Source organism: Mustela nigripes, chromosome 2 (genome assembly GCF_022355385.1).
Source record: "Mustela nigripes isolate SB6536 chromosome 2, MUSNIG.SB6536, whole genome shotgun sequence".
NCBI lineage: Eukaryota > Metazoa > Chordata > Mammalia > Carnivora > Mustelidae > Mustela > Mustela nigripes.
This window is the reverse complement of record NC_081558.1, coordinates 17,767,938-17,781,706: the sequence shown is the minus strand read 5'-3', so window position 1 is coordinate 17,781,706 and position 13,769 is coordinate 17,767,938. Positions and strand designations below refer to the sequence as shown.

Genomic DNA, 13,769 nt, shown 5'->3' with positions numbered 1-13,769 from the left:
CAGCAAGAGAAGGCTGTGTCATGATACGGAACAGAGCACACTCAGTAGGATGAATGCGCAGCTGAGATCCACCCAGGTGTCACTACTGTACTAGATGCCCAGGATAAAAGGTGGAAAAGATGTGTCCCTGCCATCTAGGAACTCCCAAGTCCAGTGGGATTCTGGAGGAGACACACATTATATGTGTCTGTGATAAATAATTGCAGAATTAATCAGCACAGATCCTCATTCTCCTCTTAATTCAGTCTTTCATTTTCCTTTATGTTCACTGACATCTTAAACAATAAAATAGAGCACGCTCTGGCTCTGAGCTTAAGAGAGACACTTCACTTGGCTCGATGGAGAGATTTTTTTTTTCTTAAACAGTTCTCAAGAGCTGGGTGCTGATGAAGTGTGAATACTTTTTCTCTTCACCCAATTTCCCCAACACTAGTTAATACTAAAATTACACAGTATATTTACTACTTGACAGACATATGTGATCTGGTACGATGGAGATTTCACATTTTAATAACTACAAAATATGTTTTATACAGTGATGCTAACATGACGGTGGTAGCTTATCTCTTCAACAAAATGCTGTTTGTTTCGGCCATATTGCATCATGTTGTTGTGCTTTTCTAGAAGCAGAGGGCTATTTTTATTGCCTGCCTAATAATGATAAGATGACCAGCATGGAGAGCTGGCTTGTATGCTTACTCCTTGTTGGCTTTCTTTTCATGATTGCGGACAACTTGATTGCTCTGGCATAAAGCTATGTTTGGAAAGAAGAAGAGGGGCGCCTGGGTGGCTCAGTGGGTTAAGCCGCTGCCTTCGGCTCAGGTCATGATCTCAGGGTCCTGGGATCGAGTCCCGCGTCGGGCTCTCTGCTCAGCAGGGAGCCTGCTTCCCTATCTCTCTCTCTCTCTCTCTCTGGCTGCCTCTCCGTCTACTTGTGATTTCTCTCTGTCAAATTAATAAATAAAAGCTTTAAAAAAAATAAAAAAAAAAAGAAGAAGAAATGAGGTGAATATGCTAGTTAATGGTGACCCTTCAGCCTTGAATATATTTATTCTTTTTCTAGTTCTGAAGAATTTTTTGTAGTTTTAGCATCTCTGATTAATTTCAAATTAGACCTACTTGTTTTTTGTTGACTTTTGGTTGGTTGGTTGGTTGGTTGGTTGGTTTTTAAAGCAGGCTCCATGCCCCATGTGGAGCCCACTGCGGGGCTTGACCTCATGACCCTGGGATCTAGACCTGAGCTGAGATCAAGAGTCGACGCTTAACCCACTGAGCCACTCAGGCGCCCCAGACCTACTTTTTTTTTTTTTTTTTTTTTTTTTTTTAAGATTTAAAAAAATTTGTTGGTGAGAGAGAGACCTAGCACGTGTGCACAAGCAGGGGGAGTGGCAGGCAGAGGGAGAAGCAAGGAGCCCAACTTGGGACTTGATCTTAGGACTCTGGGATCACAACCTGAGGTGAAGGCAGACAGCCTATGGAGCCACAAAGGTGTTCCTACTTTTAATTAACTTTGGTCATACCATCTTAGAATTCTGTTCAGCTAGCCCCTTTGTTTTGTTGTTTTTTGTTGTTTTAGCCATCTTATGTAAAGTAATTGACCAAGAGAAGATACACACATTGCTTAGACATGGTCCTTCCCCTTTGGGATCTAGCAGTTATGGGAGCCACTGGTACCTACAATTAACTACAGTACAGATTATACTGTACTGTTACTGTAGAAATACAGGTGAGCTGTTAGTTCTCAATGGTACCGGGAGAACAGATCTCAGAATGGAATCACAGAAAAGGTGATGGTTGATTATAGTTGATTTCAAGACTCTTGACAAGTGAGGAAGGAGTGAAGAGGATTTGTAGTGTGGAGAGCAGTGTGAGCAAGGCCGTGTGGTAATAATGTCAGTGATAGGCTCCTAAGATGGCAGCTGGTCCTGTGTTCACTAAAGTACAGGGAGAGCCTCCAGGGCAAACTGCTGATGGCTGTGGTAGGTCCTAGGTCTGGGCTCTATAGGATTATGTGACCTGGATATCACCCAAAGGAGTTTGGAGTGTTTTTTCCTAATAGGGATTGGGGTCCTTTTAAATCGGCTCAGATTTTTTCCCCCTGATCTTCAGGACTCCTCCCAATTGCTGTACTTTAAGAAGAAAAAGTAAGGCAAAAAAGAAAAATAGATTTGGAAGTATGGTGATGTCATTGTGTCAGATAAAACAGAAACTATAAAAATCCAAGATTTTGTCATCCTGCTTGTGATTCTGGTGTTTGCTGGGTCTCCCCTTAGCCTGATCCTCAGTCTAGCTTTATTTATAAATGACTTGTTTCTTCTGGTTCCTTTTTTTTGTTAACTATTAAAGTGAGGGAATTGGAATCTAGATTATTTGAACTGGTGTTTTTATAAAAGCCTTTAGAGATCTTCAGTGTTTAGAAATAATTTTTTGGGTAGGTGTAGGGAAACTCTGAATGTGTTTGGTTCTTAATTAGACTGAGGAAGGATAAGTGGGATGAATAGTAACTTTTTTTTTTAAAGATTTATTTATTTGTTGGAGAGAGGAGAGAGAGAGAGCAGGAACATGGGGAGTGGCAGGCAGAGGGAGAAACAGACTCCATGCTGGGCAAGGAGCCTGATGTGGGACTCGATCCCAGGGCCCTGAGATCATGATCTGAGCTGAAGGCAGATGCTTAATTGAGCCACCCAGGTGTCCCTGAATGGTAACATTTTTAAAAAACCTATTTTTTTTCCCCACAATTTGGGGGCAATAGGTATTGAGAATCATCCTAAGATTGACTTTTTTTTTTTAATTGAAATAAAATTGAAGAGTCGCTCTTAAGGATGGTTAGAGCAGAAACTTAAGTGCTGTGTCATTGTCGCCTCTTGGCTTGGCGCACATTACCAGACTTCAGCAGACATCATGCTGAGTGGATCACATGGCTAACAGTGGGAGGTATCTGGTGTAGATGATTCTTCTTGGAGAAATAGGTTTAAATTCACTGGGACAGAAATGTGGCAGGCAGGTGCCTGTTTAGAGGTCCAAAATGCATTTGATCAGGACTGAACACAGACTGCCTGCATAGTTCCTGTAAGTGCGCAAGCTAGGCATTGGGACTTGGGCTACAAGGTTTTATGTATGTGAATATGTGTGTGCATGTGTGTGCAGTGTTTGTATGTTTCGAGGACAGAGTTCCCTAAAACTGCATAGGGAAAAGGAGCTCTTTGTTTTTGGGACTACATGGAAGTAAAATCCACGTGCTCTTCTATATAGGAATGTCACTGGGCAATGGCCTCAGCTATTCTAGTAATCAAGGGCTTTCTCCTGTTGCAATCCTGTGATGAACAGGACAAGTGGTGGTTCTGAACGGAACCCTGTGGAGCCTGCAAATACCATCCGTTCATAATAGTACAGCTGTTGTCCTTGAAGTGTGTAGGGAGGTACCTGGGGGTGGAAACTTAATATATTCGGCAGGGGTTTGGGGCTTATTGCTAGGATAGTCAAGACATTGCTGAGCTGTGCCTTTGCCATTCTGGTTCTGGGGAAGAGGAGGAGATATTCCAATTAGCCTCAGGGATCGCATGTGCCTGTGAGCTCTGTAAGATGGTAGCTGATTCCCATACAGGAATCAGCTGTATGGGAATAAAAATCGGTTTTTTACAAGTAGAAATTGGTTTTACTTTGAATGAAATACCGTTCTGATTGAAAGTATAAATCAAACTAGTTTTCTAGTTAAATAAATTGAAAGCAGAACACAGAAACCAGACAAATAAGGGTCAGCTTGCTGTGTAATAGACCTCTGAAAGGAATTGATTAAAACCAATCTGAGGGGGCGCCTGGGTGGCTCAGTTGGTTAAGTATCTGCCATCACCTTGGGTCATGATCCCAGGATGATGGGATTGAGTCCTGCGTCCAGCTCACTGCTCAGTAGGGAGCCTGCTTCTCCCTCTGACTTCTCCCCTCTCGTGCTCTCTCCCATTCTCGCTCTCTTTCTCAATAAATAAATAAAATCTTAAAAACAACAACAGCAAAAAACCGATCTGAGGAATAGAGTCCCCTGTTAGTAACTGAAGATTTGCTAGGCAAACTTAAAAAATCTCATGTTGAATATGAAATCGTTACGATGCAGGCTATACCACCAACATGTCAGATTATAAATGGTCTCTGGAACTGGCTGGGATGCTGGGTTTCTTCCAAGCCTGAGGAACAAGCACTTCATTTTGGTCCCAGCACTTTCACTAATGTCCTGGGATAGCAGCTTAGTGTTGGCCTCAGAATTCTCTGCCGTTTAGATCAGTCATGCCAAAAAAAAAAAAAAAAAGGAAGAAAATATGAGCCCCATGGATCTTTTTAGTTCTATATCTTGTCCATAATTCACCCCTCTATCCCCACTGCCCAAAAAAACTGATAGAATATTAATCATGAAGAAAATTTAAGTGAGCATTATGAGCAGTCTTCTCCCCCTTTTTTAAAAAAAATTTTATTTATTTATTTGACAGAGAGATCACAAATAGAGAGGCAGGCAGAGAGAGAGGGGGAAGCAGGCTCCCTGCTGAGCAGAGAGCCCAATGCGGGGCTCGATCCCAGGACCCTGAGATCATGACCTGAGCTCAAGGCAGAGGCTTCTCCAACTGAACCACCCAGGTGCCCCAGTCTTCTGCTGTTTTCAGCATTATTATTAAATGTTTATTTACTAAGTTGGTTATTTGGAACTCAGAAGCATTTCCCTTAGATACAGTGTTATAAACAATAATTTCATTTTTCAATTAGTCCAGGTAACTGTGAGGAAAATTTTTTTCTTTCTTCTAAAACTAACAGGAGGTAATATTTTAAAAGAGCTTGCCTTTGACGTTGTATAACTTCCCTTTCTTTGACATCCTAGGACTCTGGGACCACATATCCTCTCTCTATTTTGATACCTTATCCAGATCTGCTTTGTTCCCTGAAATGTTCTGTGTTGCTAAGTTAGTATTCTTCTCCCTTTTCACACTAAAACCAAAAACCTTAAATACTTTGCATGGAATTGATCTCTGGGATTAAGAGGAAAGTTAACTTGATAAGAACTGAACTCACACTAAGGTGGAATGATGGGCCTTCTGGGGTATAAGTCCCTTTACCCCCTTTGAAATTGTGAAACAGGATTCTTTTTTTTTTTTTTTTTTAAAGATTTTATTTATTTATTTGACAGACAGAGATCACAAGTAGGCAGAAAAGCAGGCAGAGAGAGAGGGAAGCAGGCTCCCCGCAGAGCAGAGAGCCCGATGCGGGGCTCGATCCCAGGACCCTGGGATCATGACCCGAGCTGAAGGCAGAGGCTTTAACCCACTGAGCCACCCAGGTGCCCCGTGAAATAGGATTCTACACTTTTATTTTATTTTTACACTTCTAAAAAAGAGAATGCTGACTACCACAAATAATCTTGGTACAGTTTTGGCAAATGTGACAGAGTGAAATGAAAATGTGACAGTGGCTGTGCAGAGTGTCTCACTATGTTGGTGGGAATTAGGCTTCTGTTTCTCTTTTCATCATGAGTTTTCTTGCTCCACTTTAGCTTCAGAGGAGTACCTTTGGGAGGGTGGAGGGTCCAGGTCCAGGAAGTAGATCCTGGAGGACAAAGGCAGCAACAGGCCATTTGCAGACTAGATTGCTAATGGTAATTTCTCATCAGACACAATCAACACAGATCTGGAGTGAGTGACTGACTATAGGTAAGACTGACCTAACATTTTCTGCTTTTTTTTGTTTTTTTTTTTAAGATTTTATTTATTTATTTGACAGAGGGAGACACAGCGAGAGAGGGAACACAAGCAGGGGGATTGGGAGAGGGAGAACCAGGCTTCTCACTGAGCAGGGAGCCCGATGCAGGACTTGATCCTAGTACCCCAGGATTATGACTTGAGTCAAAGGCAGATGCCTAAGGGTTGAGCCACTCAGGCGCCCCTGACTTAATATTTTCAGGAGGAATTTTGGGACCTTGAGAAGTTGCCCATACTTCTTTGTATTTAAATTAATTGTGAACACCAGTCTCTATAAACCTAGAAAATCGTTCAGTAACTAATTCCAGAGTGTGTAATCTAAAGTAAACCATACAACAGAGGAGATGCTTTGTGAGCTCATCATATCTTATTTACTCCGCATGAGTACATGGCTATTAATAGTCAGAGGCTAGTCAGGAGCCCAAAATTCTGTTCTGTGCTTCATCATCTTGTCATGTCATTATTTCTTGTCTTCTTTCACATATTTTCAAAACTCTTCTCAACAGATAGTTTCACTTCAGGCATGTAGTCAGAATGAAAGATCAGATGTCCAAAGCGCTATGCTTGAAAACTGTGTGTTCTCTTGGTGCCTGGTTAAATAATATGAGGCTTATTTTTTGGCAGAGTGGTGTCAAGTCTCCTTTGATGTTAGCCAGAACTGGGTGGAGTTTCTTAAGCTCCAGTCAGATTTGCTCAAGCAGGGCACTGTGCAGTGATGAGTTTTTTAGTCTTTCTCTTTGCCAAAAAGCTTTTGCCTTTTAATAAATCTGCACCCAGTTATAATTGGGAGTACTTGACATATAAAAATCAGGCATGCACATTGAGGATCTGTGTGCAGTTTATTTCTAATTTAAGTGATGAATCTAAATTATAAGCGCTTATAGAATAATCAGCCTCAGGAATCATTTAACATACCACTCTCATTTTACAGATTAGGGAACTCAGCCCCTGAACGTGACTCACAGGAAGCTTTAGAACTGGTGCCTCAGTGAGGCATAGAAACTTCTGTACCTAGCTTTTTTTTTTTTTTTTTTTTTTTGCCTCCCAGAAACAAAGCCTTTTAAAGGTAAAACTTTTTTACAGATAAGAAAGGTGTAGTAGATGCCACAACGTGGATGGAACTAGAGGGTATTATGCTTAGCGAAATAAGTCAGTCAGAGAAAGAACTCCCTGATAGGAGGAAGTGGAGATGCAACGTGGGAGGTTTGGCGGGGGCGGGGGGGGGGGTAGGAATAAATGAAACAAGATAGGATGGGGAGGGAGACAAACCATAAGAGACTCTTAGTCTCATAAAACAAACTGAGGGTTGCTGGGGGAGGGAGAGGGTGGTTGGGTTATGGACATTGGGGAGGGTATGTGCTATGGTGAGTGCTGTGAAGTGTGTAAACCTGGTGATTCACAGACCTGTACCCCTGGGGCTAATAATTCATTATATGTTAATAAAAAATTAAAAAAAAAATAAGAAGATGAAAAGAACCTGGGTCCTTGAAAGTCATTGAGTTACTGAATTGATCAGCCATGATATTGCCTTCTCCTGGGACTCCTGTAATGGAGGATAATAAATGCTTATTTTTATTGGGGGGGGGGGGAAGGAATAGTATAAATAGTCAAGAAGAGATCATTTCTTTTTAGTAGGTAGTCCTCATTCATACGGGTACATTTTTGGACCTTCCTGAATATCCAGATTTGAGAGTAACATTTTACCATACCCTTATGTCCATAAATTACATAACTCAACATTTTAAGGCATAACTGAATATTAAGTGACCTTAAATGGTTCTGTGAGTGTGGGATGAAATTCACCCATTGAATTCATTAAAATCAATTCCAAAACACTGGCAAAACCGGTTTAACAAACCTGTAGAACACTTACTTAATTTATTATACTTGTATATATTTTAGAATAGAATAACTATAAAATTGAATCATCTGTTTAATTTATTGAAAACTGGGGCTTCCTGGATAAAAGCCAGTACTTCACTTTCCATAAGTAAATTGTGTGTGTGTGTGTGTGTGTGTGTGTGTGTGTGTGTGTGTGTAAATCATATTTCTATTTATATGTAGTGACAAGAAAGGAATATCTTCGCTGTGTTGAGATACAGTTGCTGGGTGGTTGGCTAGATGCACTCTGAGCCAAATGACCTTCCTGCTTTCCAGCTGCCTAATTTTCTATCAGTTTTACCTTCTTAGGCTGAATTTAAGCCACTATTCATAGTCCATGAACCACATGTCAGCCCAGGAAGTGGTTTGGGAGGTTGGGGTGGGGGTAAAGAGGGAAAGATTACTGTGGATAAAGAGCTACCCTTTGAGAATATGCACTCAGGTAAATGAGATTGGAAAGATATTGTTGGTTCTGTCTGCATTTTCACCTGTGTCCTAAATTAGGGAGTTTGAGTGGATTACATGGAAGAAGTGTCCTAGGTATGTATTATGGAAAAAATGGAGCTTCTGTTAGGGATGGTACAGATACCCTTTCAAATGTTCTTTGACCTTGAAACTGTTTAATTATAGACATCCTTTATTATTTTTGGTTCATAATAGGTTTCAAGTGCTAACTGTTAATAATAGTTAACATAAAAAAGGGAAAAAGCAGTTACTTTTTATGGAACTTATTGACATTAAATTTGTCAGGCTTTTAAAAAGTTCTTTAATGAGTCATTTTTCAGCATTTTTTCTGGCAGGATCTGGAGAGACAATCATACTTTACGTGTAAAGTAGCCTGGGTGGCATATAGAGTAGGGAGTGTCCATCCATATTCATGTGTTGTAAATGGGTTGTATATGTGCTGCTCCGTACTGATGACTGTGATAGGAACTCATGTGTGGAGACAAAGTTGAAGATAGAATCACTGTACTCCTTGGTGTGTATTTCTTTTTCCTTAATAAATTTAGCTGGAGAGAGGTAGACAGTGGAGGACAGTTTTAAAGAAGAGCCTTTAAAGATGGCTTGAATCTACTAGTAGATTCTGGCTTTTAAAAATCTGGGTTGAGGAAAGACTGTGTATTAGTTGAGATTCTTTGCTTGCAAGCAGTAGATTGACTAAATTAGGAGAAAGAAAGATGGAAGGTTGCTCACTTAGACTCGAGAAAGAAGACAACCAGGGCAACTGAACTGCCGCGAGGTGGGTCTTCCATTATGAGATACTCCTTTTCCAACCATCTTCTTCCTGGTCATGTGTCCAACACCACTGGGGTGGCTGTTAGTGAATATCAGTGGAGATAAGGAAGAATGAATTTCTAGGCAGACAGAAGCTGTAACTGTCATACTATGCAGCTAAGAACTTCTTTTGTTCTTTTTTAGTTTGGTTTTTTTTTTTTTTTTTTTTTTTTTTTTAAGATTGATTTAGGGGCGCCTGGGTGGCTCAGTGGGTTAAGCCTCTGCCTTTGGCTCAGGTCATGATCTCAGGGTCCTGGATCGAGCCCTGCCGGGAAGCCCTGCGCGCTGCTGAGCAGGGAGCCTGCTTCACCTCCTCTACCCACGCCCCACGTCTGCCTCTCTGCCTACATGTGATCTCTGTCAGATACATAAATAAAATTGTTTTTTTTAAAGATCAATTTATTTATGAGAGAGAGCGTGCATCTGCCCACTGTTGTACATGCGGGGTTGCGGGGAGCAGCAGAGAGAGTGAGAGAACCCCCCAAGTCGACCCAACTCAGGGCTCCATCCCAGGACCCCAAGATCACAAGCTGAAGCAAAATCAAGAGTGGGACAGAGACCCACTGATTGAGCCACCCATGTGCCCCTATGCCACTAAGGATTTCTGTTTGATTTACCTTTGCCTGCTCAAGAAAGCTCCCATGTTCACGTATCTTTCTGAGTCTCTTGGAGTCTCTATTAAGTTAGACCTTTTGAAAGCAGACACGGTACCCAGAATACTTTTTTTATTGCCCACTGTGCTGTATATGTATCGGGAGCTCAATTTATTGCAGGCCCTTTGGCATTTTTACTACACTATTCCTGTATTTCTGGGCTAGTCACCTGCAGTTTTGCCTGCAGTAGGCTATACTTCTTAACTTCAGGTTGTGTTTAAAATTGGAGAGCCTCATGTTCTGAAAAGATGGTGAGGGCATGACCACACAGAGGGGCTGCCACCCCTAGCTAATCAGGGAACATGTACGTATTTTTCATGCCAACAGGGCTAGGTATAGTTTGGTTAACGGAGCTATCCACAGGAAATTCCTGAAGAAGCATTATTTAACCTCAACAAAGTAAGTCTTTTGTCTCCTGATAGTATTGTAACCTTTTTTTATTTTTAAAGATTTTATTTATTTATTTGACAGACAGAGATCACAAGTAGGCAGACAGGCAGGCAGAGAGGGAGAGGAGAAAGCAGGCTCCCTGCAGAGCAGAGAACCCGATGCAGTACTGGATCCCAGGACCCTGAGATCATGACCTGAGCCAAAGGCAGCGGCTTAACCCACTGAGCCACCCAGGCGCCCTGTAACCTTTTTTCAAATGGGAATATAATGTAATCTGACCTCCTTTTGTATATTCTTTTAAGAAATATTCTGGGATGTGATTTAGAAATGAAGATGGAAGAGATAGTTGGTAAGTTTATAAGACTTGAAATCAAAAGACCTGATATGAGTCTTACTGGCTGTAACTTTGGATAAGTTGGGTTTTTTTTTTTCTTGACAATTTTATTAATGGAAAGGACAAAATGGCTTTTGTCTGTTTACTTCTGAGAGATGTGAGATAGTGTTTACTTCGGGTAAGAATGTCAACTGAGCTTTGATTTTCTAATCTGTGAAATGAGGGAGCCTCTTCTAGCTCTCAAGTTCTAGATTTTTTTTCTTTTTTTGTTTAGAACAACTGAGAAGAGTTTTTAGGAATGTGTTTCCTTTTGCACAGTGCTCATCTTATGAAATATTTTTTTCCTCCTTAACCAGGCAGTTGCAGTGGTGCAAAATGGCTGACCTCAGTCTTGCAGATGCATTAACAGAGCCACCTCCAGAAATTGAGGAAGAGATAAAACGGGACTTTATTGCCACGCTGGAGGCAGAGGCCTTTGATGATGTTGTGGGAGAAACTGTTGGAAAAACAGACTATATTCCTCTTCTGGATGTTGATGAGAAAACCGGGAATTCAGAATCAAAGAAGAAATCATGCTCGGATACTAGCCAGGTTGAAGGTAAGTAGTTAAGCCAAGCTGCTGAGAAAGCAGATTAGGGATTATGCTTTGGGTCATAATCTTAAAAACTTTGAGTAAACTGAATTGAGTTCTTTAGCATAAGCTAGTCACTTTCTCCTTGGTTTCTAACAGAAATTCAGAAAAAGATGTAGGTTCATTACCCTTTAGTTGAGTGTGTGTTCATGAAACTGTAGATAACTTTTAATCTAAAGGTTCTTCTATAAAGTCTCAACTCTTATATAATCTGCCTAATTTCCTAAATTAAACTATCTGCTCTGCCTTTACTTTGACAGTAGTTTTGTAACAAGTCAGATATGTAAAATTCTATGTTTACATCAAGACTGAATTTGGAATGGAATCAGGTACCACTTTTTGTCTTTGGGAGTAATTCTAGGTCAAGATTAAGCCATGGATTAAATCTTTAAAAAAGAGGTTTACTGCTTTTACATGTTGCTGGATCGCATTTGCTACTATGTGGTTGAGGATTTTTGCATTTATGTTTATATGGGATATTGGTCTATAGTTTTCTTGTGATGCCTTTGATTTTAGAATTGAGGTCATGCAGCATCATAAAATGAATTGGGAAATGTTCCCTCCTGTTCTGTTTTCTGACATAGTTTGTGTAGAATTGATGTTTCCTTCTTTAATGTTGGATAGACTTGGTCACAGAACCCATCTGGGCCTGGAATTTTCTTGGTCAGGTTTTTTATTAGGAATTCAGTTTCTTTAAGAGATGTAGAACTATTCAGGTTATCTATTTCGTCTTAAGTAAGATTTGGTAGTTTTTATCTTTCAGGAATTGGCACATTTCCTCTAAGTTGTCAGTTGGATGGAGGTAAAATTGAACTCTTACCTGATTCTTTTAATGTCAGTAGGATCTATTTTATGCCCCTCTTTCATTATTATATTGGTAATTTGTGTCTCTTTTTTCTTGATGAGTCTGCATAGAGGTTTATCAATTACTGATTTTTTTTTTTAAGATTTTATTTATTTATTTGACAGAAATCACAAGTAGATGGAGAGGCAGGCAGAGAGAGAGAGAGAGAGAGGGAAGCAGGCTCCCTGCCGAGCAGAAAGCCCGATGCGGAACTTGATCCCAGGACCCTGAGATCATGACCTGAGCCGAAGGCAGTGGCTTAACCCACTGAGCCACCCAGGCGCCCCTCGATTACTGATGTTTTTAAAGACCCAGCTTTTGGTTTCATAGATTTTTTCCCCCCCCTGTTTTTCCATTTTCAATTTCTGCTCATATTTAATATTTCCTTCCTGCTGCCTGCTTTGAGTTGATTTGCTTATTTTCTGGTTTTTATAAGGTGGCAGCTCAGGTCATTGATTTGAAACATTTCTTCTTTTCATAATTGACACAAAATATTATATTAGTTTAAGGCATACAACATAATGACTTCCTATTTTGTGTCTTGTTAGATAACCACCACAATATGTCTAATTAACATTTTCACCACACATAATTACAAATTTTTTAATTTATTTGACACAGATCACAAGTAGGAAGAGAGGCAGGCAGAGAGAGAGGGGGAAGCAGGCTCCCCGCCAAGCAGAGAGCCCAGTGCAGGGCTCCATCCCAGGACCCTGAGATCATGACCTGAGCCGAAGGCAGAGGCTTAACCCACTGAGCCACCCAAGCACCCCTGAGCCATGGTTATTATTTTTTTTTAAAAGATTTTATTTATTTATTTGACATAGAGAGAGATCACAAGTAGACAGAGAGACAGGCAGAGAGAGAGAGAGGAGGAGGCAGGCTCCCTGCTGAGCAGAAAGCCTGATGTGGGGCTTGATCCTAGGACCCCGAGATCACGACCCGAGCTGAAGGCAAAGGCTTTAACCCACTGAGCCACCCAAGCGCCCCATGAGTCATGGTTATTGAGAAATATGTTAGTTTCTCAATATTTGGAGATTTTCCAGATATCTTTCTATAATTGATTTTTAGTTGAATTCTTTTGTGGTCAGAAGACATCCTTTGAAATTTCAGTTCATTTTAGCTTGTCATATTTTGTTTTATGGTCTAGAATACAGCCTGTCATGGGCAGTGTTTTTTTTTTTTTTTTAAAGATTTTATTTTATTTATTTGACAGAGATCACAGGTAGGCAGAGAGGCTGGCAGAGACGGGGAAGCAGACTCCCCACTGAGCAGAGAGCCCAATGCGGGGCTCCATCCCAGGACCCTGAGATCATGACCTGAGCCAAAGGCAGAGGTTTAACCCACTGAGCCACCCAGGCGCCCCCATGGGCAGTGTTCTGTGCATATTGGAAGTAACATGACGGGGTTTACAAGTAGATATAAAGTGGACTTTATATCTACTTGTAAAGGTTTCTCAGAGGGAGAGACACTGAGGTCTCCACAGAATTTTGTGGATTTGTTTTTTTCTCTTCTCTATTCTGCCACTTTTAATTTCCTGTATTTTGAAGATAATGTTCTCAGGTGCACAGAAGAGTATAGTTGACATAGAGGGTCATCATAGTTTCAGGTGTATGATACAGTGATTCAGCAATTCCATGTATTACTCAGTGCCCATCAGGGTAAGTGTACTCTTAATCCCCTTCACCCATGATTGTTACCTCTTCATGAATCGACCTTGTTACTGTTATGTTGTAGCTCAATATTGTTTGTTCTGAAGTCTCCTTTTCGTCCTATTAATACAGCTGCTGGAGCTTCTTTTGTTTAGTGTTGACATGGTGTATCTGTCCATATCCTTTTACTTTCAGTGCATTTCTTTATTAATATTTAATAAAGTGGGTTTCTTGTAGACACAATATAGATGGGTCTTGCTTTTCTGACCAGTCCAAAGACCTCTCTTTTCACTGGTATTTTAGACTATAATTAATGTGATTATTCATATGATTGGATTTAAATCTGTCATTTTGCTAGTTGCTTTCTATTTCTT

General features: G+C 40.6%; 1 protein-coding gene across 10 annotated transcripts in view; it reads left to right on the top strand.

Moving 5' to 3' along the window:
- MAP4 (microtubule associated protein 4) overlaps nt 1-13,769 on the top strand; it is a 197,325-nt gene that overhangs the window by 61,156 nt on the left and 122,400 nt on the right. For all 10 annotated transcript variants that reach the window (XM_059389616.1, XM_059389612.1, XM_059389610.1 and 7 more), the window contains exon 2: nt 10,625-10,866. In XM_059389616.1, the coding sequence (XP_059245599.1) occupies nt 10,644-10,866 (223 nt within the window). In that variant the 5' untranslated portion in view covers nt 10,625-10,643. The remainder of the gene's footprint in view (nt 1-10,624; nt 10,867-13,769) is intronic.